General features: G+C 41.7%; 1 protein-coding gene across 1 annotated transcript; it reads right to left on the bottom strand.

The window, feature by feature from the left end:
* Positions 1 to 1934: 1934 nt before the first annotated feature.
* MCM6 (minichromosome maintenance complex component 6) lies at positions 1935 to 25371 on the bottom strand. Its single transcript, XM_044978558.1, has 17 exons — positions 24972 to 25371; positions 23446 to 23592; positions 22532 to 22642; positions 21599 to 21848; positions 19902 to 20067; positions 19673 to 19818; positions 18026 to 18176; positions 17229 to 17370; positions 15736 to 15877; positions 15457 to 15564; positions 14813 to 14968; positions 13841 to 13969; positions 12925 to 13086; positions 11171 to 11306; positions 10718 to 10885; positions 7338 to 7477; positions 1935 to 2468 (listed from the first exon to the last, which is right to left on the bottom strand). Exons 1-17 carry the CDS (start codon positions 25067 to 25069, stop codon positions 2355 to 2357), a joined length of 2466 nt encoding a protein of 821 aa, XP_044834493.1. The 5' UTR covers positions 25070 to 25371; the 3' UTR covers positions 1935 to 2354.
* Positions 25372 to 26509: the final 1138 nt, after the last annotated feature.

A 26509-nucleotide genomic window follows, 5' to 3' on the forward strand; every position in this document is an offset into this window, starting at 1 on the left:
CTGTGTGAAGCAACCATCTGTACATATTTCACCTTAGTGCTTGGGTTAGGCTCAATCTTAGGATATGAATTTTTTGTCTTGTGACTGTAGAGGGAGCTGCACCTTTGATCTTTGGTGCTGTGCTACCTGTGGCCCCTCTCCTGGGCTGGTGGCCAAATGGCACTAGAGAAGTGCCAGTGTCCAAGAAAAGGTGGTCTTTCCAGTTGCTTGCCAGGATCTGTAAATGTCTGCAGAGATACCTCCAGAAGATGTAGCTTCAATCTGCCTTCTCAAGCCTCTAGAGGGGGCTTTGAAAATTTCCTGTGAAAGGACCAGTGTTCAGACATGTGCCCCTCTCCTAAGCACAGGAAGCACCTCAAGTGGCTATTGTTGACAGGCCCTACTGAATGGCAAGAAAGGCAGACCTTAAATTCTGGAGATTTGCCATTAGCCACTTTAGGCCCATGTATGGTGTACAGGGGAGGGGTCTGGCCCTGGTGCAGGGGGGCAAGAATCCGACCAATGCCCTGAATCTCACTTAAACTTACTTTTATTTTTACTTTTACTTTTCTTTTTTATTTTTACACAAATGTGTAAATTAAATTTGTCTATATAACTAAAAAAACCCACCTCAACAATAATAGGTCTAAGTATCTCTGCAGGTGAAGACATGTGGACACTGCAGAATTCTGCTTCGCAGCCAAGGGGTGGCAAGTTGAGGCCCCCCTACCCCTTAGACCCTCAATTATGGTGGTTGCTAGGGCCTAAGACAGTGGTTCTCAACCAGGGGTACATTTACCTCTGGGGGTACTTAAGAAGTCTTCCAGGGGGTACATCAACTCATCTAGATATTTGCTTAGTTTTACAACAGACTACATAAAAAGCACTAGCGAAGTCAGTACAAACTAAAATTTCATACGATTTGTCTATACTGCTCTATATACTATATACACTGAAATGTAAGTACAATAGTTATATGCCAATTGATTTGTTTTATAACTATATGGCAAAAAAGAGACCATAAGCATTTTTTCAGTAATAGTGTGCTGTGACACTTTTATATTTTTATGTCTGATTTTAGAAGCAAGTAGTTTTTAAGTGAGATGAAACTTGGGGGTATGCAAGACAAAAATCAGACTTCTACAAGGGGTACAGCAGTCTGGAAAGGTTGAGGACCACAGGCCTAGGACATGAGCACAGCCCCAATGGCCACTGCTATTCAAAAGAATACAATTTCACACGTAGCGTGGGCCCCATTCACAAGTCAGCTCTCCCCTCCCCATACCCCAAGAATATGTGGACAATCACTCCAAAAAAAAAAAAAAAAGTGTTTAGTATTTTCTATCAGTCACAAGAGATCTTTAGGTCCCTACACTATCTTTACTTCTTTTGAAGACAAAGCTAAACAAGAAGAGTAAAAATTACCAGTTGCTCACATTTGTGATTTTCTTTGCCTTTTTTAGCATATGTCAGGAGGTTCTCATTGCACAACAACTTCACCTGAGCAAAATTGCCTAAGATTTGATTGAAGGACTGAAGATTAAAAATCTAGTTACTAATTCACCAAAGTCCACACCCTAAGAATCCACATTTATCGTGTGGCTGCACTTCTCTGCCAGTTCACAAACCAGGGAGTATACCAAAGACAAGACTGTCTGCCCTCATCAAGCATCATCATATTTTGGACCTTTCTCTGTTTTGACTGTTTTACTTTAAACATGCAACAAAAAAAAGTATATCTTAAAATAAAGTGAAAGTCAGATTTTCTAATTACCTGATATTGGAAGGTTTAAAGAAACCCTCTACAAATAGCATCAGCTAGACAGTGAAGGTAAAAGCTTGTCTGAAATACAAGTATTTATATTATTTTCAGCTTGCAGAGCAGAGTAAGAGGAAAGTTCGTAAGTGAAACAGCACCCAGTCTCAGAACAAAGCCATCCCCCAAGACACCCACAGACATTTAACAAATTTTTATTTAATAGGAAAAACAGAATTGTAAAAATCTACATCATAAAATCTCACTAACAGATACTAGAGAAGAATGGTGCAAATTTCTCCACTGTTAAAAAAGCATCTGGATAGCTCCATGCTGAAGATTTCATGTTGCCTTACCTTGCTTTGTTTGGAAGAGGACCATTAACAAAAAAAACCCCACAGAAACATTATATAATTTATCACTTATATAAAACCACGTTCCAGGAATGCTGAATATCTATGATAATCATGTATTACTAAGAGTATTGCTCCACACCACAATGAAGTGTTCATACAAATTAAAGAATTTAGCTATTCAGTGAGTATTGCAACAATGTACAAAGAATGCATTTCCAACATGCAATTAACAAATTAAGTCCTACTATGGTATGTTACAACCCCTAGTCTTCCAGTTGATAGTTGGGGTTAACTACCAGGTATGGGTCTTCATCAAAGCTCTCTCCTTCTGCAGAGCCTTTTAGCCCAGTCTGGGTGAGTTCTATTAGAATGTGGTCCTGAAACAGACACAAAAATCCTTACTCACACAAAGGCTTACAGCCTTAATATTGAACACAGTTATTTTTCAAATATAATTCTAATGCAGTGAGTGTTTGTTCTTTTAAAGAAAAGTCAACTCCCTTTTGCACTTTAAATCTTTTCCCTCACCTCCCTTTCGCATGTTTCTATCGTAAGTACTTATATGGCACCCCCATTGCTATGATATCCAAGTACAAATGGAGTAACAGATTTCAACAGGCGTCTGATGCCTAAATACTTTTGGGGATCTGGGTCTAGGCAACTTGCCAAGAGCCAGAGGATGACTGTGATGGAGCAGGGAATTAAATCCAAGTCTCCCACAGCCTAGTGCTCTAACAACCAGATCAGCCTTCCTCCCAAGGATGTGGTTCACTGCTTACCCCTTTAATCCTGCATGCCCATCCTTATTTCACCTAGTCCTCATGCTACCCAAACTTCATTACCCCCATCTCTCCCCACTCTTCCATTGTACATGCTGTCTGCTTCAATTTTTCCCTGCAGAGAAAGATTCCACAGGCTCTCTTCTTCTGGTAGTTTTTCCCTGTTTTTTGCCTCTTAGAGCAGCTGACCCTTCTTATAGGCGGGGCAGGTAGCACCACCTATTATTAAAAGTTGCTCAACACTTTCCCTTATAGGAATGTTTTAAATTGTTTATAACACTACTAAGCCTTGGCCATCTAAGCTGAAATTTTCCATGCCGGTATGTCTCAGATGAATTTTTATTTTGAAAATTTCAGCCAAAATGGTTCAACTACTCCCAAGAATGAGATTAGGGGGCAAAATACATTAATAAAACAATGTAAAAACATTTTGGCAACCTTTTCTTTGAACAGTTCTGTGCCCTCATACTTTGGAGTAGGGACTTGAAATTTGGGTGCTAGGGACGTGTGATTTGCTGTCCCTGGGAAAATCTGCCCAAATTTGATCAAAATTATAATTTTTGGGGGTTGGGGGGTAAATTCACAGTTCATGCATGCTCAGTAAAGACTTAGATTTTAGCAGCTAAAATCTCCAAAGTTTCCATCTTCTGAGGACAGCTCATACATGTGCCCAGACTGCGCGAGCGCCACCCTCACAGAGCAACTGAGCATGCTCCATCCGGTCCGGGGCCACAGGGTCAAAACAGAACTTTCCCTGTAATGGCTGCTCCAAGCGGAGGTGGAGCCAGGCAGTGGAACTGAGGGCAAGGAGCCTGCCCTCCCTGTAAATTCAATGCCCCCATTCCTGGTGCTCAGGCAGTATGGAGGAAAAAAGTCAACTGACTCAAATGCAGAGGAGACAAGAACCAGACCTGGAACAGGGAAAGGGGCAAATCACGACAAGAAGCCTGGTGGGACTAGGGGTGGGCTGGAAGATAAGGGGAGAGAAAAACTGAGCTGGTATCCGTGAGGAGCCTGGAGTTAGGGGAGACAGATCTGATGAGTCAGAGGAGAACCGGGACTGGGTAGGCAAGAGAGACTAGGCCTGAGACACACAGATTTAGACTGGGTAAATGGGAAGAACAGAACTGGTACAAGGAATCAGGGGTGAGGAATATACTGGACAGGTTGGAGGGCATGGGGCAGTAGAGTCTGTGTTGACTAGAGCAGACTTCCCTCCAGAGCCTGGAACGAAACCCAAGATTCCAGAGAGTCTCACCATTTCTTTGGCGCTGGCAAATCGCTGTGAAAGCCACGGGCAAAGTGTGTGTCTCATCCCTCTCTAATGCTGCTCCACGCAGAGGATGACAACCTATTCTTGTTATCAGTTATTCCATTAGCTGAAATGGCTGAGGTCAGGGTGGAAAAACTAAGGGTTCCAACTCTGCTGATGAACCATTTGGGTGTCAATAAGACACTGAAGCCTGTGCCACCACATCTTCACTATTTTTAAGATGCAATATCTAGAGTAAAACAAATGTGGATAGGCTTACCCAAGCTGGAGTATTGAGTCCAGTTTTGGGCCCCCCACTACAGAAAGGATGTGGAATAGATGACTCTTCCATTTCAGCTACAAGGATAATTGACCAGGTTGTTGTAGGTGGTCAGCTGCTGTATAAACACCCTCCAGGCATGTTCAGCTCATGAAACAGCAGCTGCTGGTGACATTAGGATGAATACCATTTTGTTTTCAAAACCCTGAATATGCTGATGACATTGCTTTGTTGGGTCGGTTTGGTGAATCACTGCAGAGGATGGCTGATCTGGTTGGGCACAAAGCAACATGCACTGGCCTTGTTTTAATATGGACAAAACCAAGTCCCTGGCCATTATCAGCCTCCAGCTCCTGACTACAACTAGCTCAGTACTAACTTGCCTAGTCACGATATTGGAGTAGGTGGCAACTGTCAAATACTCAGGAAGCGTCACAGACCACATGGAAGATATTCACAAGATGTGGATGCTCATACAGCAGCAGTTGCTGCCGTATTCCAGACCCTTAAACGGCCTCTATAGAGACATTGTGACAACAAGGTTTCTACAAAGCGGTGTATCTACAGACCTACAGTTATACCAACTCTTTTGTATGGCAGCGAAACTAGGAACGGACACTAAGGAAGGCTGAAGAGCACTGGACCGATGTCTTTTCTCATAGTCTTGGTCAGTTGCTCCATATCAAGTGGCAGGACAAAATCAGCAATGAAGATATTCATAGCCAAACCCAGCAATTACCTTCATCAGCCCTGGTTCAGTTTTGACAGCTTTCTTGGTACGGATATATTATTAGCATGGAAGACCAACAAATTGAATGCCCCTACATGGTTGGCAATCACATAGTCACCGAAAACTTCAGTTGGCACAATAAGATTGCCAAGGGCAGAGAGACTGAACAACCAACCCATTTCTTGCTGGAGATTGATCTGGGTGGCACTTGAGCTGCAAAGAGGTTACGTCCCTTTAGGATTTCCTTGAGGATGACTATTCCAGAATAAGAGCGCCTTATACCAAATTAGCTTAATCTATTTGGTCAGGAATAGGTACCCTCCCAAGGTAGATAACCCCTAAAACAGTAACTCTTGGCACTGCAGAATTTACATAGCAAGCCAATTTAGCAACATTTGTACACTGTTTTAAGTAGTAGACTTGCCTGCCCCAAACACTGCCATAATGAGAAGCAGCATTTCTTGCCAAGTATAGACCAAGGAGTACTTTCTAGTTAGGCTTTTGATTAAAACTGACTTCTCAGCTTCCCTCTGGCAGCTGTCATTTTAATAGAGAGAGAAAAGATAGAGAGAATCTAAATTTCCAGAGAGCGAGTTACGCCACAGTGACAGAGACCTAAACTCAGGAGTGAAGACTGTGACATTGAGCCAGAAAGCAACTAGCTAGCTAAATGACCTAAATTTAACCTTTAAAGACATATTAGAAAAGTATATAAGGAATAGCTATTTATAAATGGTAACTAGGGCTAACACAGCCACATAGACTAGAGCTTTGAAATGCAAACCCATATTGTTAGAGAATTAGAGGTTACACTAATTGTATGTGTTTACTTATCCCTTGTTAGATGTTAACCATGTAAAGAGACAGTTCCTGTCTGTTACTATATCTATTGATTCAGAGATCAAAAGGGAAATATTAACATTTAGATAGAACTTGGGTATAAGAACATAATTGACTAGATTTCTCATTGAAGTTTGTAGTAAACTGTTTCTCAACTGCTTAATGGATAATTACCTTATGCATGCAACTAGTTACCTGTGTATACATAGGAAATAGGTTACTTTAAAGCCACTGTTCTTCACCCAAGGAATGCCTGCTGTCAAGAGGCTATTGATGGCCTGCCAAAGCACTATAAGAAGAGCTCTTGGCCCCTGATCCTGTTATCTCAGATCTGCTTAAGCTTCATAAGGGGACGTTTGAGTCGCAAGACTGAGGTCCCCAGCTCCAGAGTGGGTCACCCCGATATTGGACACTGGACTCTGACCTATGAAACTAATTCTGAAAAAACTCTTTGCAACTCTAAAGCTCACCATCTCTACTATGAAACTGACCTAAGGACTCTATTTATGTCTGTATGTATAATGATCTTTTAACCAATACTCACTCTCTCCTTTTTTAATAAACTTTAGTTTAGTTACCCAAAGACACGCTTATAGCCAATTCTTGTTAAGATCTGAAATATTCACTGACCTGGTGGGTAATGTGTCTGGTCCTTCGGGATTGGTACAACTTTTTATATGATGAATAAGATTTTCAGTAATCCTGTATTTGACTTGGCTGTCTGGGTAGGAGCTCAAGGCTGGGTTGCTTTAAGACAACTGTACTTCTGGCTTCTGGGTAAACCAGTAAGGTAGTGGGGATGCTATTTTGTTGCTGGCTTGGTGAATCTAAGTATCAGAATAACCACCAGTTTGGGGGATTATCGGCCCCATTCTTTGCAGTTTGCTCTAACCAAGCAATATCAGTGTGGCCCGCCCTGGAACCCTGATCACAAGAATATTTCAGCTACATGGGCAAAAGAAAGGGTAAAGTTCCATTCCTAGGGAGGTTCACGTTATTTACTGAATGCCTCAAAGTCACTACAAGAAAAATAGCAGCCCTAGAAACTGGAGTCCATGAAAAGCTTCAGGGAGTATCACAGCCTGCTGTTAACCACTTCTCGTTTGCAATTCAGCAGGACAAAGGAAATCTTGGAAAAGGAAAGTATGTAACGCCTGAAGCTCACTCACCTCTTTTCCAGCCTGTAATTCTGACCTTCCTTCCATGACCAGAGTTTTAACAGAAAGATATCTAGGTATTTATACAGCACCAATTATTGGTGCCTGCGCACAGAGATACTGTATGTTCCTAACTTGTCAAATGTATCAAAAAAAATCTTTTATAAGCTAAAAACCCTTTTAAATATCCACGCAACTGCATACATACATAGTGTGTAAGTCGATGAATGACTCTCTCTATGATCTTCTTTCTATTTATAAGCTCTTCTTCAGACTCTATTTCTGATTCAATTTCCTTTAAGTACCAATTAATAAGATCACTCTTCTTTAATGAGGAATCATCCTCTTCTGCAAGGAAAAAAGAAACCTAGATTATTCTAGTTACAATGCCAATCCCCAGATTGCATAAACATACAGCAGCAGGAGGATACTAATCAAACTGTCAAAGAGAAGGTTTAGTGTAACATTTACAATGTTGAAAAGAGAAACCCAAAATAACCTGTCAGATTATTTGCATCAAGGAGTTTTGATTTCCCAGGAAATGAGATGATGACAGATGACAGATGACAGGTCACAATCACATTGGAGTCACATTTAGACTGAGAATTGAAGTTCTCATTTCTATCCATCCATGCAGCTCACAAACTAAATACACGGTCTGGAAAAAACACCAGCTAGAAGATTCAAAAGGTAAGAAGCAGTGGCAAGCAGCACTGTCTAATTTCCTCCAAGTAAAGCATTATTGTTCTGCCCAAAGAGGAAGACACTAGTATCTTTTGTAATAACTGCACATTCTGTCTACCTAAGCCACTTTTGCAGCTTTAATTGGATATTGCAATCTTTACTTCCAATCTTAATTTTTTCTGTAGGATTGCTATATTACTGTCAAACAGCTGCCATGTTTCACCTAGCAGTGACCTCATTTCAGCTGACATATTGTGGATCGATGGTGCTGTGAAAAAGGGCCCCCAACCCAATTCATTAAGACAAACCATGCAGCCCTTCTCCCAACTTTCAAACCAATGTTCTTTGGTTTAGCTGACTGGGTGTTAATGAACCCAAAGTCTAACCTAAGAAAAGTTTCCTCATGGGATTTGTGTGAACTTGGTTTCTGAATGGGTTGTACGGTCTGAGAGGATATTCTTCTTGTGTCCTTATACCACAATCTCCAGCATTGGGCACATAATATGGCTTGGTCTGTAGCCCTGGTGAGATCTTCCATGATTCCTCCAAAAGCTGGCAGACCAACAGATGGTGTGTGTTTCACTGGAGTCACATGTGTCCAGGTCATTAGCATAGACCCCACTTCTGCATATTTCTGCATATTGACCTTCCAGCTCTTGCTTGGAGGCTATTTAAACATCTCCAGGTCTATCAATCTCTCTTGGTACCTGCAGGAAGGCGTTCGGCAACATCAACGTGCATTTTGACATCTTTGTCGAGTATTTTGAGCAGCGTGCGCTACATTTTTTAAGCAGTTCTGTCGCTGCTAGGGAGGACATGTGTCACCATGTAGCAGACGTCTGGTATCTTCAACTTGTCATTATCATTCAATTTTGCTTGTGACCACTCTCCTGATATCTGGAGGAGCAACTCCAGCAAGCACATAAAGGCTTGTTCATGTCTGTTGGTTTTAGACATCTGTGGCAGCTGTCATTCAGTACAGGTTCCAGCTGCTTTGCGTGAGCCAATCTTTCCCACACTGGACATGTGTATTTGGCTCTCAAATAGTGAGGTGCAAGTGCAGTGGCTCTTAGGATTCAAAATGGGGATCCCTGCAATTAGCAAACTTTCTGAGCATACTGTTCTAGGTGCTAATTTTGCCTTCCATCTTCTCCACCTGTGCCTTGAAGGAGAGAATGCGGCCTGGCAACACTCCACAGTAGACAGGATTCCACCAGTGGGCAAGTGATATCCCATTCCTGATGATGCCGAGTTGTCTATTGGCCTCACGATTCCAAAAATGGAAGAGAAGGACTTGCATTTTGGCTGCGCTGGCGTGCACTTGATTCTCGGTGTGACAGACAGAGCCCTGACAGTGCTGTTGTTCGCGTAGCTTTGATCTGGGCAAGAGCTGTGGCTTGGGCAGAGACACCTAGGTCATTGGCAAGATAAAACTTCTTTTACCAGTTGATCCAGAGGTGGTGCTAGCCCATTGGGGGGCCTTAAGCAGATGCATTTTTGCCCCACACAACACATAAAAAAAGCTAATAGCCCTTGAGCTGCTCGGGCCCTAAGCAATTGCTCAGTCTGCTTATGCCAAGCACCAGCTCTGAGTTGATCATTCACATAGAGGCTGAGAAGTATTGAGGAGAATATGCTCCCTTTTGGTAGACAGTTTTTCTGTTGCCACCATAGGCTCCACTTCCCGTGTTATTTGAAGTAAAAACATTGGTTCTCTAGTAGACACTATCAGTTGTACAAGTTGATGACCTTTCATCATGTATATTTTAGCGAGGAGCCTTCAGGGACTTACTGTGTCATATGCTGCTGGTAGGTGCTGTGTTTGTTGACTCTGTTACTATACCATTTTCTAAGCCATCTTCAATGTATCCAGTGATATTCAGCATTTGACAGGTTCACGACTTGCCTGGGCGGAATCCAGTTTGCTCTAGGATTAGGTCCTTTTCAACAAGTTGTGACAGGCGGTGTAGGATGAGATGCTCTTACAGTTTGTGTAGAGGACACAGCAGTGATATAGGTATGCAAGTTCTTCAGCTCCACTGTGTCCTTCTGCAGCTTCAGGAGTGCCACAACACATGCTTGTTGCCAGATCTTGGATGCTCAGATACATACAAAGTAACTTAATTAACCAGTTCTTTATTGCTGGTCCAAATGGTTTCATTTGTTCAGTATGAACACTGACTAGGCCAGCAGCTTTCCCATTCTTAAGGGCATTAATTCTGGAGGTTAATTCAGTATACAAAAGTTTCCTGCTCTTCTTGCCACTTAAGCTGCATCTTAGGTTGTTTGTTCAGTGCCCTACCATTTTCAAGGAGATGTTGCTTTGCCTTCCTTGAGTGGTTATGCTTTCTTCCTGCTGTGGGTCATGTCCATACTCTCAATGAGATTCTGCCTTTACTGCTGTTTTTCCTCCTTTAGTACAGAGACCAGTTCTTTGCCAGTTGCGATGATATCCTCAGTGAATGGGTCTGCTTTGAACTTCTGCTTTTATTTTGTGTACCGATCCGATCACTCAGATGTTAGTCCTGGCAAATAATTTGTTCTGCAGTCTCATGAAGTATGCGTCGACACACAAAACATAGCGCATTGACAAACTGTAATTTTCTAGTATTGGTTCAATCTTTCTTATAAAGAGCACTGAGGAAGCCGTTTCATTCTGCTGTCTTAAAATTAAAGTCATGCTGGAATGATACTGAATTTGGCATTATGGCTTCATTGATCTGAATGGCAATGGGCCAATGCTGCGAATGTGGAATCGGACCCAAACTAAGTTTATTACACGAACCAGCTATGTTGTTGCTGACAAATGCCAGATCAGAGTTGAAGCCCTGCACTACAATATAATCAAAGAGCATCTGTGATGATGTAGCCCATTCACTTTACAGTTTTTAAATTAGTTCTTACCTTCTTCTGCTTTCCTGAGGTGCAGCACAATGAGGTTAGAGATTCGGCGGTATTCAGAGAAGCCAAGTTTCAGGGAAGCCTTGGGGGCTGCATCTTTGTTTGTATCCTCAGAGTGGTCACTGATCCCATTCACAAGGCCATTGACACCTGCTGCAGCATCTGCACCGCCTGTATCAACAATTTTTATGAATGAAGTTTAAGCTTCAGGTAATTAGCATCGTTATGCTGATCTGGAAGCTGAAGCAGTCTGACTTTCCCAAGATCACAGCAAGACAGTGGCAGAGTTAAGTACAATCCCCTACTCAAGCCCTGGAGCATGAGAAAGTAGGAAAGTAGGTTGAAGCAGGAAACAAAAAGGACAGATGCACTCTGTCAAACCATTAAGCACTAAACATTGGAAGGTCCCTCCTCCCATTCACGAGCAAAGCCAGAAACTGTCAGCAAGTGACTTACCATTGACTCCATCTTCAGCCTCCTGATCCTCCATTTGCTGTTCGTCATCTTGGTCTAAATTGACATCTGGAGTCTCAACTCTGATGATAGATTTGTTTAATAACCTGAATGCTTCCTTCACATGTTTTGGATGAACCTGGGAGAGATTTGCAAAACATATTCTTGTGTTCAGAATCTAGGAATTGTACTTCAGATAGTCACTTCTCAGGGTAGAATCACAAAGAATGGCATTGCAGAGGTCTCCATGGTCACATCTCACTAATCCTACATCAAAAGTAGAATTATTTTTTTTTTGCCAGCCCCAGAAACTCACCCTCAGCTGACAACCAAGGTTGGTTCTTTCTATCTCATGCAATTGCCATAAACTATAAGGATTCTGAAGGCCAAACTATGCCCTCTGGCAGCGTGTGACTTTCAGAAAATTTGCATAGGATTACTGATGAATATATAGCCTGAGTTTTCAGGGCTGGCAATTAGAAAAAAAGTTTTTGTTCAAACTGAGCCCACAAATAGAGAACATCGAGTCCCACAATGACATTTTTATAAGGTCACTTAATGACTTTTGACAGGACATCAACCCTGAACACAACAAGCAACATTACCTAAATTACAGATAATCCTAACCTTTTCTTAGAAAGTGACACTTTTACTATTCACTAGTGGGTTTTTTGCACAGTACTTGAACTATGAAAATTTAAACTCGCTTGTTTCACTTTCAGGTTTCCAATAAAACAACACAATGCTGTGAGGTTTGACTGGCAACAGTATTCAAGAATGTTTATAATTGAAGTGTGTCCCCTTGGAACCAGAAAGAAATTAACTAGAATCATCTTCATTAGCCCAACTACAGGCTGCAAGGTTTTTAAAACTAAATTTAGCCAAAATCTGACCTGACAAGCATCTTTAGAACATAACTAGCAGATATTTTTTGGATATCATAACAGTTTAGAACAAAATGTGTCAAATTCAAACAGTAATCAGTAAAATCATGTTAATCCTATATTCACACTGAAGCAGATGGGTTTTTAAACTGGGATTAGATTATGAAAAAAAAGTAGTGACGTTTTCCAAATCCCATCCATACAAGAAACCACGTTCATTAGATCTGAACAACTGCATAAATATGATCATGCATGTTCTCTGGGTTCCCTGGTCTTGGCTCCCCCTCACTGAGTTCAAATACACCCATAGGCTCTGCTGGGCTCCTTATACTTGGCAATGCAACAGTGAGGCTTAGATGCCCTGCTGGGTTCTGCTTGGCTCCTTCTTGATTGGGGGTGGAAAAGTGGCAGCATCTCCCAAACCCACTCAATCACAATGCCAATGGAGCTGTACCTCAGTAGATTGAGTAGATCTTCATAATATTATCCTTCTCCTGCCTTGCATGTTTTGATGAGCAGTGAACATTTATATTAATATTGCTGAGCACATGAATTAATAGTCAATCGAGCAGATCACATACATCTTAGGTAACTTTGAAAATGTGAGCCACAGTATCCCTCCCCTCCCCTCCCTCCCGCCCAACAACATCTAGAGATTTTTTAAATATGGGAGAACAAGGCAGCAACATGAAAGAGGAGTTGACATGCCATACAACTGAGTACTGTGTGAATCAGAGACCTTATTTTAAGCTGGGGAAGAAAATGGCCAGGAAAAAGCAAATTCAGAGTATCACTGTCAAGTTTCAAGACCAAAATGCTAATTGCCTTTATGTAGCTCTTTAATTTTTTTTTTTTTTTAAAGCTGTGTGTTACCTCATCACAACAGTGCATTCGGGCCATAGCTTCAGACAGTCGAATCATGCTCTCCAGTTGTCGTACTGTGATTCTCCAGGATGACTTCGTAACTCCAGAGCCATCTCGTTGACGTAATCGTTTATACTGCTCAACTATGAAGTCTTCTGACTCTTTAGAAATCTGATTGAAATAAGATGGTACATTTGTTCATAATGAACTGGTTTAAGTATACTGCTTCCATTAGTGGAACTTCTGAAAGTTCCACTGCATATTTCTAAAAGCCACTTTTAAGTTGTAATTTGGATAACAACAACAAAGAATTTGCTTCAGTTATGTTCAAATTTACATTTTCCTATGTGCAGTAACCTTTCAAAACAAAAAGTTTTTCAATTCAGTTGCTTGATTAAGCAACAAAGTCACTACACTACAGATTACCAGATACTGTTGAGGCAATGATTATTCTCCCACACCCAGAGATATGAATTAAACATGATGAAGCTCTTCATTTGCTTTTGGTACTGACAGACACTCAGCTCAAGTTTTTAAACCCAATCTCAACTGTGCTGTCGGGGGTTCTGGCATTTATAAGGAGAGCAAGTGGATCCAAAATATTCCAAACTTCCACGCCACAGCTTAATTAACTGCTATACTATGGGATCAGTTCATTGATTTACTTTCTACCTGCACAAAGAAAACATTAAGCAGAGTAGTAACTTCACTTCCTTAAAAGCAGCAAAGAGTCCTGTGGCACATTATAGACAAACAGACGTATTGGAGCATGAGCTTTCATGGGCGAATACCCACTTTGTCTGATGCAGGTGCCACAGGATTCTTTGCTGCTTTTACAGATCCAGACTAACACGGCTACCCCTCTGATACTTCACTTCCTTAGACCTTTCTGTATTCTAAGATAAAATATAAAAAGTAAAGTTACCTTCGGTTTAAACTGTCTTGCAAATAGCAGGTACCTTCTGATATCATCTAGTGAATACACACGATCAACAGATTCTTCTATTCTGGAATGCAGATCCACTATGCGCCTGGCAATGGCATAATCCATAACCTAAGAAGTCATTGCTTTGTTAGATCATTTTCATATAGCAGTGAAGCCATCATCAACTTAACACACAACAGGGACATTGTTCCTTCATTTCCTGCTCCCCCATTCGTTCCCTTGATGTCAGAGCTACTTTTTCCAGAAGCAAAACTATCAAAACTCTATGCCACAGCATACCACTGGAACATTAGCAGTTTTAAAGAGGTGGAAGAGGTAGTAAAAAACCTAAATGAGACTGGCCATGACCTCTTGGAACTTTACTTTATGAATAGTATCTGAGTCAAACAAGTGGTAGAATCTGGAACTTGAAGGAAAAGAGAATTTAGAATTCCCTCACTGTCATCTCAGACTACTTTCTGTGTATTCCATCAACTCCATGCCTGTTAGAGAGTCAATCTTAGAGAAGGGAACAGAGAAAGGCAACGCTTTCTACATCTCATTTTCTTATTTGTATTATCATAGAGGCTCAGAGCCACAGTCACTGATAGGAACCCCATCGTACTAAACAGGGTACAAAAAGCAAAAAAGACTGCAAATTCTATGGGGTATAAGGCTATCTAAGATAACATATAAAAGAAGGAGAGACAGACTGACAGGGGAGTACAAGAAAACACAGACGATACGGTAAACTGTGGTCTTAGCACACCAAAGCAAATATCATGTTGACTATTGGCAGCAGTCACAGCTTCAGTGACCAGCCAAAGCACAAGTTAAATCAAACTACTAGAAATCAGCATAATTTGTACAGCAGATGTATATTTCCAGCCTTGTAATTCTGTAGACTGCAGAGAGAGAGAGAGAGAGAGAGAGAGAAGAAAAGGCTCTGACAGCTCCTGCCCCTGTATTTACCTCATTACATTCATCCACAAGAATGAAGAAGAGATCAAATCTGGACATGATGGGAGCCGACAGATTTATGTTCTGTTTCAGAGATTTTGATCTGTCATAACGCCCACCAACTGGGTTTGCTGCAGCCAAAATGGAGGTCCTGGCATTCAGAGTAGCCTGACAATGAAAGAAAAAAATTACCAAAGCCTTAACATGTCACTTGTCAGTGCCACTTACTAAGGAAACGCAACAAGTTATGACTTCTCTTCCAACTGGTAGGTATAGAATTTAGGCATCTGTCTGCTAATGCAGCCACATACTTTGCATTATACCCACTGATTTAGAGGGAACCTCTACTGACAACAGCAGCACAACAAAAGCAGTAGAAATGATGCCACGAAAGAGTTTTGGCTAACTAGTACTTTGCCCTGATATACAGTTCACATTAAAGGTCATCATTTTAACAGTTAAGATAGTAGTATCTGAAATACTGCAGCAGGCACTTTTAAATTATTATATAAGGCTCAATGCATTCAAGGTAGGTTTCTTAGTTTTACAGATAGGGGAAAGTGAGGTTCAAAAAGGTTAAGTAACCTGTATTTAAACATATATGTTACAAATACATAGATACACATGCAAACTCTGCAAGGAATGGTGCAAGTTACCTTAACTCCTGCTTTTGTTATGGATATAGTCTGTTGCTCCATTGCTTCATGAATGGCAACTTGATCTCGTATGTCCATTTTGTCAAATTCATCAATGCAACAAACCCCCTAAAACAAGAGTAAAGAAATAAGATCATCCAACTTCTACAGCAGCTAGCTCAAAAAAAAAAAATACAAAAAACTTTTGCAAAATTGTATACAGTGAATCAAAACAACACAGGGAATACTGGAACCCTACTATTCTTAAATGCTGCTTCAGATTTTAGTTAGTGGACTTACATTATCTGCCAACATCAGGGCTCCTGCTTCAATGACAAATTCATGAGACTCCTCATCTTTCACTACAGCAGCTGTTAGACCAGCAGCACTGGAGGCTTTTCCGCTGGTGTACACAGCACGGGGACTGAACTCCTCCACATGTCTGTTGGAGAGAGGTACCAATTAGTCTGCACTAACTATCCACTTTTATTAGAAATGTTGCAGGAGGTGCAGATACAAGAACTTTTACACAGTGATGCCTTCTACCACTCTATCAGGCCGAGGGATATGCTGGCCGCCGCTTCCCGCTACCCCCATTGGCCTGGAGCGGCAAACTGCGGCCAGTGGGAGCCGCGATCAGCTGAACCTGAGGACGCAGAAGGTTGCTGATCCCTGAGATAGTACATAATCTGCAATATCCCAAATTTAGGTTAATAAAATGTAACAATACAGTTTAGATATTGGCATCTAAATATTCAGGTACATCTCTCAAAAGGTTATACTAAGAGTAGCTTGTGGAAAGCAAATATAGCAGTGAGTGTAGATTGTCCCTCCGTAATTGATAATTTAGGATAGGTTGTTCCTTACTAAATACAATCCATCAGAGAAGTATTTCAGTTACTTTCCCAACATGTTCTGAGTGCTATGCAAACATTAAGCCTCTAAAAAACCTACTGGACCTCAGAAGTAAAGTATAAAAATCTTATCTGTTTTCCCTCCACCTGTATGTTTAATAACTGGTCAAAGGCCTCATCACAAGTCAGTGTAGAATTGGAATTAGAATTTAATTCTTCCTATTTCAAAATCTATGCTCATTCCTCTAGACTATGCTGTGAGTGGAAACCCCATAAAAATAATGCATTATGTCATAATTTACCAAATATTAAACAATATAATAAATTTACTTGTTTATTTTCTAAAAAATGGGTAGTATAAACCATGGTACTATTATTTCTGCTGTAAAGGGGTATAAAAATATACTGCATTTATTACTCAAATTCTGTCAAAAGCAACACTTGTTACCATATTTGTCAAGCACCAGTCCATTTTTGGCATCTAATGTCACCATCACCACCACATTGTTCTTACGGTGTAGCCAACAGAGTTTATTGTTTGCTTCTGTATGTCAAAAAATATTCAGTGGTGTTTGCATGGTTCTGGAAACAGGTGCTCAAATAACTTATTCTTCTTTACCTGAGGTAAGGCTGAACAAATATGCTGTACAGATACACCTCAAGTATGGCTTGACTCAAATATTTTTTTTTTTTTAAATTCTCTGGGATACAGTAAAACCTGAAGGAGGAGAAATATTTTAAGCCTTACAAGATTAACTCTTAACTACTAGACAGTGCTCCTTAAAGTTATTGAATACACATATCAAAGTACTAGCTTAGGAGGCAAATGCATTGCCTTCCCATATTCATTAAGTGCTTTACAACTTTCTTCAAACACACACTCCCAGCTCTGGTTACAAATGGCAACATTTAAGTGCTGGATTTTAAAGATATGCTTACTTGAGAAACTGACTCTTGGCTGTACTTGGATCTCCAACAACGCAAACGTTGATGTCCCCACGCAATGAAGTGCCTTCTGCAGTTGTCTTAGGAACTCCTCCAAAGAGCATCAGTAGAATCCCTCGTTTCACTTCATCATTGCCTGCACCATAAAGAGAAGTTCCAGTGAAGGCCCATAATGCAGCTTTGGAATGTTACACTTTGTGTAGATAAAAATTCAACCCAATGGAAGTTTAAAATCTCATGTATTTCAACAACATGCACTGGAAACAGCATTTATATGCTCGATGCAATTTTAAGGTAGAGCAAATTACAAGGAAGCTGATTTCCTTGGCACTATAGCAGCCCCAAATCTTTGGACACAACAGGGGGACCTAAGTGAGTTCACAAGCAATTATTCTGAGCCAGTATCAAAATATTATCAAATTGCAGCTATTGTCTGAACAATATTTCATACACTCCATTCAAAACAGAGATATGTGAAGTCCTATCCCTTGGATGTTTTTGAGTGTCTATACCAGACAAAGTTTGCATCCAACTGCTAGGCTGTAGGGTTTACGGAACAACTAGAAAATAAACAGGTCAACCTTGTAACGGAAATTACTGTTCTGATTGCATTTCATTCCAAAATATTAAATTAAAACCCAACCTTTTATAGAGCACTATAAAAACTAGACAGGAGGATTTGAGATATTAGTTACATGTCTTCAACCCGTCCCAACACATTACTGAATAGCAGTGGCGGATACTATCAAGAATGCAATCTGCTCACCCTGCCATAACAGCTGGACTCTTACCATGTACAGTAGGGAAGAGGCTGGTACAGAGATTGTGGTAAAGGTTTTTATCCTGGCTCATTTCAAACACCTTTTCCCATTCCTTTACAGACATCTGGTTTTTAATGCTCTCTGCAGTCTGTTCCTCATCTCGGAGCTCTTTCCCACCAAACTAAATACAAATAAGAAAGTAAGAGTGAGGTAACATGATACAAATCCAAAGTATGGCAGCGCTGGGGGGTGGGGAGGAAGAAAACTACAGGCTTGAAATCACACAAGTTTAGTATGGAAAAGACAAATAAGGTTTCTGTTCAGTGTAGCCTGCTGGGATTTCTACAGAAGCATGTGGGTTTGTTTAACAGGGAAATCAAAAATTGAGGAATTTAAGTTATGCTTTTTGATTTCCATGGAAAAAGTACATTTGGAACATCCTTTTCTTTTCCAGTAATACCACTGAGCCCCTTCACTCTCAAAGCAATGGAGCCACATGCAGCATTTTGCCCATAGCAAAAGAGAATTCAGTAGTGAAATGGGTTAAAGAGTCTGTGCTAAAACTGTACTTTTAATTCTCTATTGAAATTAATTGCAAACGGAAAGCATATCACTAATACTAGAGTAAGTATACTTCTGCTTCCAGCAAATTTAAGAAGGATTCAAATACACACCTATGCAGATGTCCAGTTGCTACTGAAATTATGCAAATTATGTTAAAACTTAGACACAGATAGTTTTAAAAACTGTTTTTAGTTCATTTGTACAGTGGGAGCACCCAAAGATCCACAATTTCAAGATCAGGAGCTTGGTATTGTTCATGTCACATTTAAGATGACCTTAAAACACCCAGGAGATTGAGATGCGGGGAGAGACGGGAAAGATGTATGACTGGATAGGAGACGGGTCATTTACTACCTTCTTATTTTAAAACTCTACAGTAGGCCAGATAGTTACACCTCTGAAGTATATGTGTGGGAGGCGGGGCTGCTCTCTAGTAACCCCTTCAGGCCCAAGCCTGGTACTGCATGTGCTCCCTGCCAGAATCTGCAAGGCTTGGCTGCCGCTTGGCACAGAGCAGCCTGTGTTGCAAACTTGGCATCAGTCTCTAAACAATAACAAATCAACAACTCAGGTTTAGGATGTCTGTACCTTTATACAAAGAGGAAAAAAAGGCAACCTTAAAATGTACATGCTAAGTTGCAGCGGTTAGGGCAAGGCCCTGATGTGAACCTGAGTTCTGGCTTATCCTTGAGGAGTTCCTCCTCTGTCCCTGTCTCACCCAGCTCTGCCCCTAAGCAAAAGCAGGCACACCGTCTTAAAGAGCCTGCTGGTTTTTGATTGGTCAGTATTTCCTTTTGACTGTTCTAGGCTTCTGGAGGACTATCTTGTTGGTTTGCTTAAACTGAGTGGTTTTCCTTGGGCAGGAAGTGTCAGGGCACTGATGTCTCTAGCAGAGGGCAGAAAAGGTTTGACAGACCCTGTCACAGTAAGAACATGGGAAGAGAAACTTTGCTACATAAACCAAGATGGAAGAGGAATATAACAGTTGCAACACATCATATCCAGGGCAAAATCATAAACAGATATAAACTGAAGCTTCACTCTCTAGGAGAGGCAAAAAACCCACCACTCTCTTCAAGTCAGATCTTTAAGTCTATTTCTTGAAATACTCACCCGAGGATTTGTTGGAGCAACATAACATGCTAAGAAGACTAGTTTATAGGACAAATCTCTGACTCCCAGAGCACGAAGTCCTCTGATTCCTTCAGTTTCATAACCCTCTGTACCACTGACACGGGAACCAGTTTCTGCACGCACACCTGCCATATGAACAAGAGTCTTAATTTTGTTTCAAGTATGCACACAGGACAGCTTAAGTCGCCATTTACAGACAGCAGTGTACCTGGGGTGGAGAGCTGAGCTACATCGGGCACAACAATCAGCGATCCTGTGAAGTCACACTTGTCACCAGCCTGGGCTGACTCTACCGCTTCAGCACGCAGGATCACTTCTACACTGCGAGGAATGCTTCCTCGAGGCAGTTCAGCCTGTGTCTCCTGAATGCGAACCTAAAGAGGAAGAGAATATTAAATGCTCTGCTGAAACTGACAAGTTAAATTTTTAGCAATTTAAAAGTATTTCTAAACTTTTTATATCTAACATGTGGGGAAATGGCATTTGCCCTCTGGAAGCTTCAGTCATAACAAAATCATGCCACTTCCTTTTAAACAAAAAAAGGTGACTATTTAAAATGTCCTACTGGAGCAGAGGATTAAGGATGCTGGAAAAATTGGATAGGGTGCAAAGAAGTCAGAAAAATAATTTGAGGGCTGGGGAAAATGCCTTGAAGTGACAGACTTAAAGAGCTAAATCTTTTCCTTCCTCAAAAGGAGTGCATAAGTTAATTTAGGCCCTATCTACACAGTAAAGATTGTAAAAAAGCAGGGTGGATTAATTTAAAATCAAGGCAATTTAAATCGCCATGTGGAAAGCCTCAATTTAAGTAGATTTTAATCAACTTTTCCCCTTGTACTTCAGTTATTTTCTAAAGAAAGAAAATATTCACATTGGTTAATATAATCATTAGAAAAATCAGGTTGATTTACAACTAAATAGAGCTTTTACACTAGATTTGGTACATCTTTTTGCTTTCTAGGCATGTATATTATAACAATATACATTGATTTAAGCAATTATAAAGCTTAATATTTTCAGATTCTTATTAATGTGCATTTTTAGTATGTTAGAAAACAGTGAATTATATATTGCTTATTTATTACAAATCATGAACAAAAAATTATGTGTCAAACTGCATTAGGACAGTAGCTGGAATGTAATTAAACACAAAACAGCATATTTATTTTTCATTTAAAATGTTTTGAGAGATTATAAATGTAGGTCTTAACATATTTTGTATTAAATTCCGATTATAGGTTTATTTTTTTTAAAGAAAAAAAATTAATAAAACAAAAAAAATCAATTAAAAAAATCCAATGTTTTATTTTTTCAAAACAAATCGACAATTTTTACACACCCTAATAACAAAATAAATTTGAAATTCAAAATAGCACTCTCATTAAACCATGTTTAAAAAAAAGTAAGTGTTTCAGCATAAAAAGAGATGAAGGCTACTGTTTTTTAAAAGCCTGATAAAATGGGTTGGCTTTGCTCATCTGAACCACTCCATATTAATATAATTCAGTCATAACCAAAGTTAATAACTGTTAAACTCTATTTTAGGTGGATAGAAAAAACTGTTGGCATAATATTTGCATAGAACAATTTTACCTTGCTTATTATGGGAAACTGGCATTGATGCTCTCCTGCCTTAAAATGTGTGTATTTTATTTATAGACGAATAAAGCATCTCAAGTCTGAAACTTGCTTAAGTCTCATCTGTAACTTCAAACACTTAAAAATACATCTTCTGGAGATAGAAAACAGCCACTTATAAATTCAAGTCCCTTGTGTTAGGACTGCAAATTATCTGACTCCATATAATCAAGATTAAATGTGAACTAGTGGCAGTAGCACCTTCTAAATATGCAGACATCATTAACACATACACCCAACAAAGTTCTAGGGAAGCCATGGAAATACCTTTTGAAAGTCAACAAATCTTGATTTGTTTGTGTCCAGCAGGAATCTCCTTCTATTGGCACAGACTGGGTTTCTGCAGATGTTTGGCTGTGTATATTTAAATTGTTGCTCCACATCTTTTATCACTGTCTGACAGTCTAGACACAGGAAGGTTCCACTTACAAGCTCTGGATGAACTGGATGGGTTCGTACCACCTGTCCACTAATACGCATCAATGAGCCAATTCTGGCTGATGTCAACTCTCGAATTCTGTTAAAAATATCAGATTAATAGCCATTCAAATCCTAGGTGACCTGGCATTCCAGTTTTATGCCTCATTTCAGCAAAATACTTAAGCACTTAAGATAAATATGTGCTTAAGTTTTAAGTAATACAATGGAATCTAAACACATGCTTAAGTGCTTTACTTAACTGGGGTAGTTAAGAGCATTCAGTACCACACCAACATAATTCTACAACAGACATGTTACTGCAGATATCATGCTTAGCATTAATGAAACTTGCTCATTTACTCTGTGTTTCTAAAATTATCTGTGATGAACATAATTTGGATGATTTCTAAAGTTTAAGTCAGCATTACAAATGTATGAGAGTTGTGTTTTGAAAAAAACATGTTTTAAACTGATTTTAAAATAGACAAGTCACTTGTCTATTTACAAGTGACAGAGGGCTTGGGAAATATTTCTGTGGAAGACTAGATGTTTTTCTAAAAGATATGCTCTAGGAATTATTTTGGCTAAATTATTTGGCCTGTGTTACACAGGAGGTCAGACTACTAGATAATCACAGTGGTCCCTTTCTGGCTTTGGAATCTATTAATTTATTCATATTTTCATTGCTTGTCATGTGTTTATTGTTGTCAGATCTTCTTTATCCTATGTCTGCTTAGTCCAGCTCAATGTGTTTCAACTATTAAAATTATATAATCTTACTTGTGTCTGGTAGGTAGATCTTGGAATGCCACATAAAAGTCTTTGTTTGGAGGAACATTTCCATGGTCTCTGGCAAAAGTCTTCACTGCTCGACACAGATAAGGATAAACTCTGAAATACAAGAAAAAATTTCACATTTTACAGAAGTTACACAAAACTCCTTTCCCTTTACAACCAGTCAAAGGGCTCCCTTTGTAAGTTTTGGCTTATAGTATGCCAGGACACGTAAGCAAGTATAAAAATGCCAAATATGAAATACTGTGTGATAACACATTTTTGCTCTTCATTATAAAAAGGGGGTTGGGTAAAGCTTATTTCACTACTAAGGGCACGTCTTCACTTCATGTCTTTAACATGGCTTGTGTAGTGACGGCATAGTGCTGGGAGAGAGAGAGAGAGCTCTCTCAGCTCTATTAAAAAAACAACCTATCTCCACGAGGGGAATAGCTACCAGCACTGGGAGCACAGCTACCATCAATGGTGCACTCTCTACACTGGCACTTTACAGCGCTGAAGATTGCAGCGCTCCAGGGCTGTTTTTTCACATCCCCGAGCAAGAAAGTTGCAGCGCTGTAAAGTGCCAGTGCAGACAAGCCCTAAGTCTTCTGGGTCAAGCTTAGCCTGAAACAGATGTTGAGACTAAAAACAGCAACTGGCTCAATAAAGTATTTTCAAAGTAGCAAGTACTACAATGGATGGATTAATTTAGTATTTCCATATTGTCCATCTACTTTTCCTCACGGCACAAATGCAATTGCCTATTTGCCTCATGTTTGTTGATAGTTCTAAACACAGCACCTGAAGTGGGCAGAGCTAGTAATTGGGCCAGTCAGCAGAAAGTTCTGATGTAATGGGGGGAAATGTTTTTACTGTAATATCCAGGTCATGTTGTCCAGATCTCAGGTGAGCCTTACCTGTAGAACTCCTCCTGGACAGTGGTAGAGAGCTGCTGGTTGAACTGCTCCAAATCCACAAAGCTCACAATTAATGTGTTCCTCTCTGGGCGGATTAGCTCTTCAGCATCATGCAAGTATTTGACTTCCCCATCACTGTTCTGGAATCTGAAAGGGACAGCATTTCAGGGAAAAAGTTTTGCGGTACTGTATACCAAACAGCAACTGAATACAATTCTTCAGTGTCCTGTGAAAAGGGGGTAGGAGAAAAAGCCATATACCACTAGCACTTGCAAATGTCACTGCCAAATACAAGTTTCCTCCTGCCCCTTTGTCCACTGATCCACAAATGGCGATTTCAACATGAATTAATACAACTGGATCTGTATTTCACATACCTGGTTCCCCAGACAGGATTTTATTTATAGTTTAACAATGACCTGCACAGATAAAATGTGTTTTATTTCTTTATGATTGTTACAGATTATATGAGGAATAGCACCATGTGACAGCCTTGGTTTTTGACTGAAGATCCCCTGGAGGACTAATCTGAACTTCAAATGTGAAAAATGAAACTTAAGCAACCAAGAGATGAAGGAACCTTCGACCACGCCATACAAAGCTTCATTAACAGCTATTGAACAAATATTCCTGTCAATGACTTGGAAGAAAAGCTCTCTCTGGGAAAATTCAAATAACCCAAGGGAGACCCACATTCTCTCTCACAAGCCTTAGAAGAGACTCCCTATTCATGACAATGAGATATTATGGAGCACCAAATTTAAACACAGTTCAAATCTAGGCCAAAACAAGTTGGCAGTCTTGCTAACAGTAACCTTTGGGTGTCACATGTGCATGATCTTACAAGAAACGAAGGGTACAAAATAAAGGCTGATTTCTGTCAAGTACTAGCATTTTCTGTGCACAGTGATCCGAAATGCACAAAGCAAAGCACAAGTGAGTAAGGTACAAAGAAATCTCATATCAGGGTCTAACCATTTATTAATTTGTAAGACACCTGGGATTACACTTTGCTTTAACAAGGGAATGCTCAAAAGGAAGTAAACCAGAGGGAAGCCACCCTCCCCCCTCAGGTCAAACATAACGGACACCAACCAGCTGCAAACAAGCTCGGGTGTGTATGATTGTAACTAGGAGAGGCCGTATCAGTGCAGGGAGGTGCCGAGAGACTTCAGCCCCCATCAAGCAGCCGCACTGACCCAGGTCTCCTCCACCCCGCAGCGTCCGGGGTTTTAACAGCGGCGCGCTCCCGGGGAGACAGGGCTGAGGAGGCTGCCGAGTAAGGAAGGTGCCTCTCCCGAAGCCGGGTCGGGCACCTCCGAGCAGCCGCAAGGTGCGCCCCTCCCCCGCCCATTCCTCCCGCCTCCTGCGGGGAGCATCTCCGCCATGAGGGGGAGGGCAACAGCCGCGCGTAGGGGCGGGAGCGCAGCCGGTGCAGGGTAAGGGCCCGGCTGCCCCCGCCCCGTGACCGCGTCCCGCCGCCGGCGGCGGGGGGCGCACAGCTGCCGCTGCCCGGGGGCACTCACTCCTCCAGGAAGTCCTGGAACAGCTTCTGGCACTTCTCCGCCACCTCGTCGCGGAGCTGCTGGGGCGCGGCCCCCGCATCCCCGGCCGCTAAATCCATGGCTCGCGCTCAGCCTTCCCACCGCCACCGGTCCAGCAGCAACTCGCGCGCTCCGGACACAGCCCACGTGGCTAGCGGGCGCCACCACCGACCAATCAGCGGCCGCCGCTGCCCGCGCCCCGCCTCTTCCGAATGTTCCCCGGCAAAATTTTCGCGCCAAACCCGACACGGCCTGCAGATAGAGGGGAGGTGGCATTTAAAGGGGAAGGTTGCGAGTCGGCGGACGGCAAATTAAGGGACCGTGAAACAACAGCTCAGCCTCTGCTGGGGAATGTGTCTGAGCACCGCAGGCAGCAGCGGCCGCGCATGCGCGATGGTGCCGGCCCCTTTCTTCGGTTGCTAATCGCTTGAAGAGGGCCGAGGTCCCCTCCAGTCCGTCGTTTCTGTGATTCCAGGCTTGTGAGCTGAGCCGGCGACAAGCGGCACCTGCCGGCCGGCCGCCGTTTTCACACACTGTGCCCCGCTGAACCACCCTCACTTCAACTTAAACGGGAACCGCTCAGGTTTGTCCCAGCTGCCCCTCCGTTGTGGCGGCGGCGGCGGCGCCAGCGGGCCAATTTTCAGTGGCTTGCGCTGGAGCCTCGCGCCTAACGTCTGCCGGGCTTTTTTAAACAAACATGAAGTGTATAGCAGGGCAACGTGCTCAGGGGGGCAGTGGTCCCCGCCTCCGGGGCAGACGTGCCTCGCCCGGCTCTAGTGCTGCTACCACCTCCTTCCCCGCAGTGGTGCAGGAGACATTTCTTGCTGTACTGCCCTCATGGGAGGGACACATGGGGGGCACCTGACCACCTCACATGACCCTCTATGTAACTCCTCCCTGCCTGCCCCCCCCCCGCAAAAAACTTTCCCCATCCCCTGTGACATCCCCCTTTGTATATACAAACATCAACGTGCTTAACTACTGCATACTGGGGGCGGGGGAGAGGAGTGAGTATTCAGTTTTATATGGGAGTTGGGAGAGGAGCCATTTCAGACAAATTTTAAGTAGAACTGTATCCTAAACTGTTTTATGGTATTGTACTCAAACAGTCATTGCTGTACTCATTGTACCCTGACAACATTGCTGGATGTCAGGGTGTCCCCCTCTCCCTGCCTGTGTACCTGGTGGCAGCTGAGCTGGGGTTGGGGAAATAGGAAGAGCTGGCTGAAAAAAAAAAAGCCTTCAGGCTCCTGAGTGTTCTGCTGAAGAAGATAGTACTCGCCCAACACCCAAAAATATTTAAATAAATGGTATTCTATTATGGTTTAACACTGTGATTAAAACTGTGTTTAGTGGTGACTTTTAATGTTGTGATTCATAGACTATCAGGGTTGGAAGGGACCTCAGGACGTCATCTAGTCCAGGGGTCTCAAACTCAAATGACCCCGAGGGCCGCATGAGGACTAGTGCATTGGCCCGAGGGCCGCATCACTGACACGCCCCCTTGCTGCCCCTGGCCC

The sequence above is a fragment of the Mauremys mutica genome, chromosome 10 (genome assembly GCF_020497125.1).
Source record: "Mauremys mutica isolate MM-2020 ecotype Southern chromosome 10, ASM2049712v1, whole genome shotgun sequence".
NCBI classification, from domain to species: domain Eukaryota; kingdom Metazoa; phylum Chordata; order Testudines; family Geoemydidae; genus Mauremys; species Mauremys mutica.

Coding starts and splice junctions, on each gene's coding strand:
- MCM6 (XM_044978558.1), bottom strand. CDS start 25,069: ATGGATTTAGCGGCCGGGGATGCGGGGGCCGCGCCCCAGCAGCTCCGC. Junction 17,371..18,025: donor CCTCTTCCCTACTGTACATG/GTAAGAGTCCAG, acceptor TTTATGGTGCAG/GCAATGATGAAGTGAAACGA. Junction 7,478..10,717: donor CCTCAGGAAAGCAGAAGAAG/GTAAGAACTAAT, acceptor TTTTCCTTGCAG/AAGAGGATGATTCCTCATTA.